The sequence below is a fragment of the Eurypyga helias genome, unplaced genomic scaffold, assembly GCF_000690775.1.
Source record: "Eurypyga helias isolate BGI_N326 unplaced genomic scaffold, ASM69077v1 Scaffold49780, whole genome shotgun sequence".
Classification (NCBI taxonomy): Eukaryota; Metazoa; Chordata; class Aves; order Eurypygiformes; family Eurypygidae; genus Eurypyga; species Eurypyga helias.
Window position 1 is genome coordinate 1 of NW_010227300.1, and position 2,346 is coordinate 2,346.

A 2,346-nucleotide genomic window follows, 5' to 3' on the forward strand; every position below is an offset into this window, starting at 1 on the left:
GGCTGCGTGGCCCTGATGCCGTCCTCCCCGCCGCCGGGACGGCAGCCCCCTGTTTGCAGACGCAGTGCATGGGGGGACGGCCCGGAACTGGGCGAGGGCTGGCAGAACGCACTCGGCTGAGATGAAGTGAGGGCGAGAGAGGGAGAAAACCCCCAGTTTTTGGGAAATGCGATTATTTTTTGTCATGCTTCTCAATTGAAACTTGTGATTTTTCATCTCCTCCTCTCCCAACAACCAGCTCCTGGTGGGTTTTTTCCTCCATCCTTTTTTTCCAGGAGGAAAGGGGGCCTGGAGCGGGGTTTGGGTGTTACATTTTTGATAAGCCGGAGCAGGGCTCAGCGTAGCTCAGCCGAGTGCTGCGGCATCCGCCATCATTTAGATTACTTCTTATTCCAGCTCCGAGGGGAGCGAGCTGGAGGCTGTCAGGAAAGTAGGGAATCTAGGAAAAGAAGTGCCATCGTGCAAATGCTTCCCAGGGAGCTGAGCATGTGCAAAGCCCCTGGGAGCAGCGAGGTCTTTGGTGCCCAGTGGCAGCTTCCCCTGTTGGCACGAAACCTCTGCCCCTTCCCACCATGGCTGGTGGTACTGCGCCCTTGGCTTTTTGGGTTGGGTGGTGGTGACCCCCAGCTTCTTCAAGTATTTATTTACTAAGCTGGCTTAAAAAAATATGTGGAGAAATGTATAAAATGTATGAAAAAGGGTGTTGTGCAAAGACGGTCGTGAACAGCCAGCGCCCGCCTTGGGCGTTAGCGTCGTGGAATTTTAGCGGAAATAATTGCGTTGTGGAAGTATTGCAGGGAAAAAAAACCCCTAAAAATGGAATTCAAGGCAGTGTCTGAGGGTTTGGGAATGATCAGCTGACCCTGTTGCCTTCCTCCAGCGCCTCTACCTGCTCCCCTTCCTGTTGCTTCTCCTCTGGGGATGGAGGCATCCCTCCGCACCTCCCGCGCCCCGGGAAGGAGCGTGACCTCTCCACGGCGGTGAAAGAGGTGTTTTGGTAATGCCAAGCCTCGGCAGGGTGTGACCAGAACCCGTCTGGCTGCATTTCCCCAGTGCATCCCATCAGGTTTCCTCCCTTGGGTTGGAGCCGAGCCGCCGGCGGGGCAGCTCCCGGCCCCGTGACGCACTGTCTTGTGAGCCGCGCTGCCGACCAAGGGTCTGGAGGTGGCTGGGCTGAGGCCCGGCAGTTCATAACACCAGTGGCTCGGATGAAATGGGGGCAGTTTTAACCCCTGGCTTTGTTTCTTCCCCTCCCCCAACCCCCCTTTGCAGGTGATTGAGGACTTCTACAACCGTACCTGGCTGTACCGATACGATGAGCCTATCAGCCCCGCCACCCTTACCACTCTCTGGTCCCTCTCCGTTGCCATCTTCTCTGTTGGAGGCATGATCGGATCCTTTTCCGTGGGGCTCTTCGTCAATCGCTTTGGACGGTGAGCACGGAGTGCGGTGGCCCTCGATGGAATGGGGGCTGCGTGGCCTCACCGACCCCGGAGTCCCAGGGGGGTGGCTTTGGGCACCTCCCTCCTGCCGAGACGTGAAGTTTGGGTTCCCTGAGCCCCCGGCCCTCACCGCCCTCCTGCCTCCCCTCCCCAGGCGCAACTCCATGCTGATGTCCAACGTCCTTGCCTTCGTGTCCGCCGTCCTCATGGGCTTCTCCAAGATGGCTTTCTCCTTCGAGATGCTCATCCTTGGCCGCTTCATCATCGGCCTCTACTCCGGCCTCACCACCGGCTTCGTGCCCATGTACGTGGGCGAGGTGTCGCCCACTGCGCTGCGCGGCGCGCTGGGGACCTTCCACCAGCTCGGCATCGTCCTGGGCATCCTCATCGCGCAAGTAAGTGCCGAGGAGCTGGCTGCGATGGGGTTCCCCCTTCTCTGCTGCTGATGGGGTCGGCGGGGTTTAGGGCAGCAGCACAGAGCTTCGCCCGTGGTGCGGATCTTCGCTGCCATTCAGGTGGGGCTGGGGGGATGGACCTGGAGCTCCGGAGGAGCGGGAATGCTGTGAGACGGGAAGGTTTGGGATGGACAGCACTGGGATATGATGTCTGTTGGAAGCAACACAGCTGTCCATGTCCCTCCGGGTGTCCAGCCCGCGCACGAGCGGTGGAGTTGGGTCCCACCAGAGCTGGGGGTGGCTCAACCTTTCTTGTCCCCAGGTGTTTGGTTTGGACTTGATCATGGGAAACGATTCGCTCTGGCCGCTGCTCCTGGGGTTCATCTTCGTCCCTGCCCTGCTGCAATGCGTCATCCTGCCCTTTGCCCCTGAGAGCCCCCGCTTCCTCCTCATCAACCGCAACGAGGAGAACAAAGCCAAGAGTGGTGAGTGCACCCTCAGCAAGTTTG

At 59.2% G+C, this 2,346-nt stretch overlaps 1 protein-coding gene across 1 annotated transcript; it reads left to right on the forward strand.

The window, feature by feature from the left end:
* Positions 1 to 1,272: 1,272 nt before the first annotated feature.
* LOC104512656 (solute carrier family 2, facilitated glucose transporter member 1-like) lies at positions 1,273 to 2,322 on the forward strand (the record flags this gene model as incomplete). The annotated part of the gene is made up of 3 exons (XM_010155720.1): positions 1,273 to 1,433; positions 1,597 to 1,837; positions 2,160 to 2,322. Coding segments are annotated over 3 exons (565 nt in total), but the record flags the coding sequence as incomplete, so codon positions are not given.
* Positions 2,323 to 2,346: the final 24 nt, after the last annotated feature.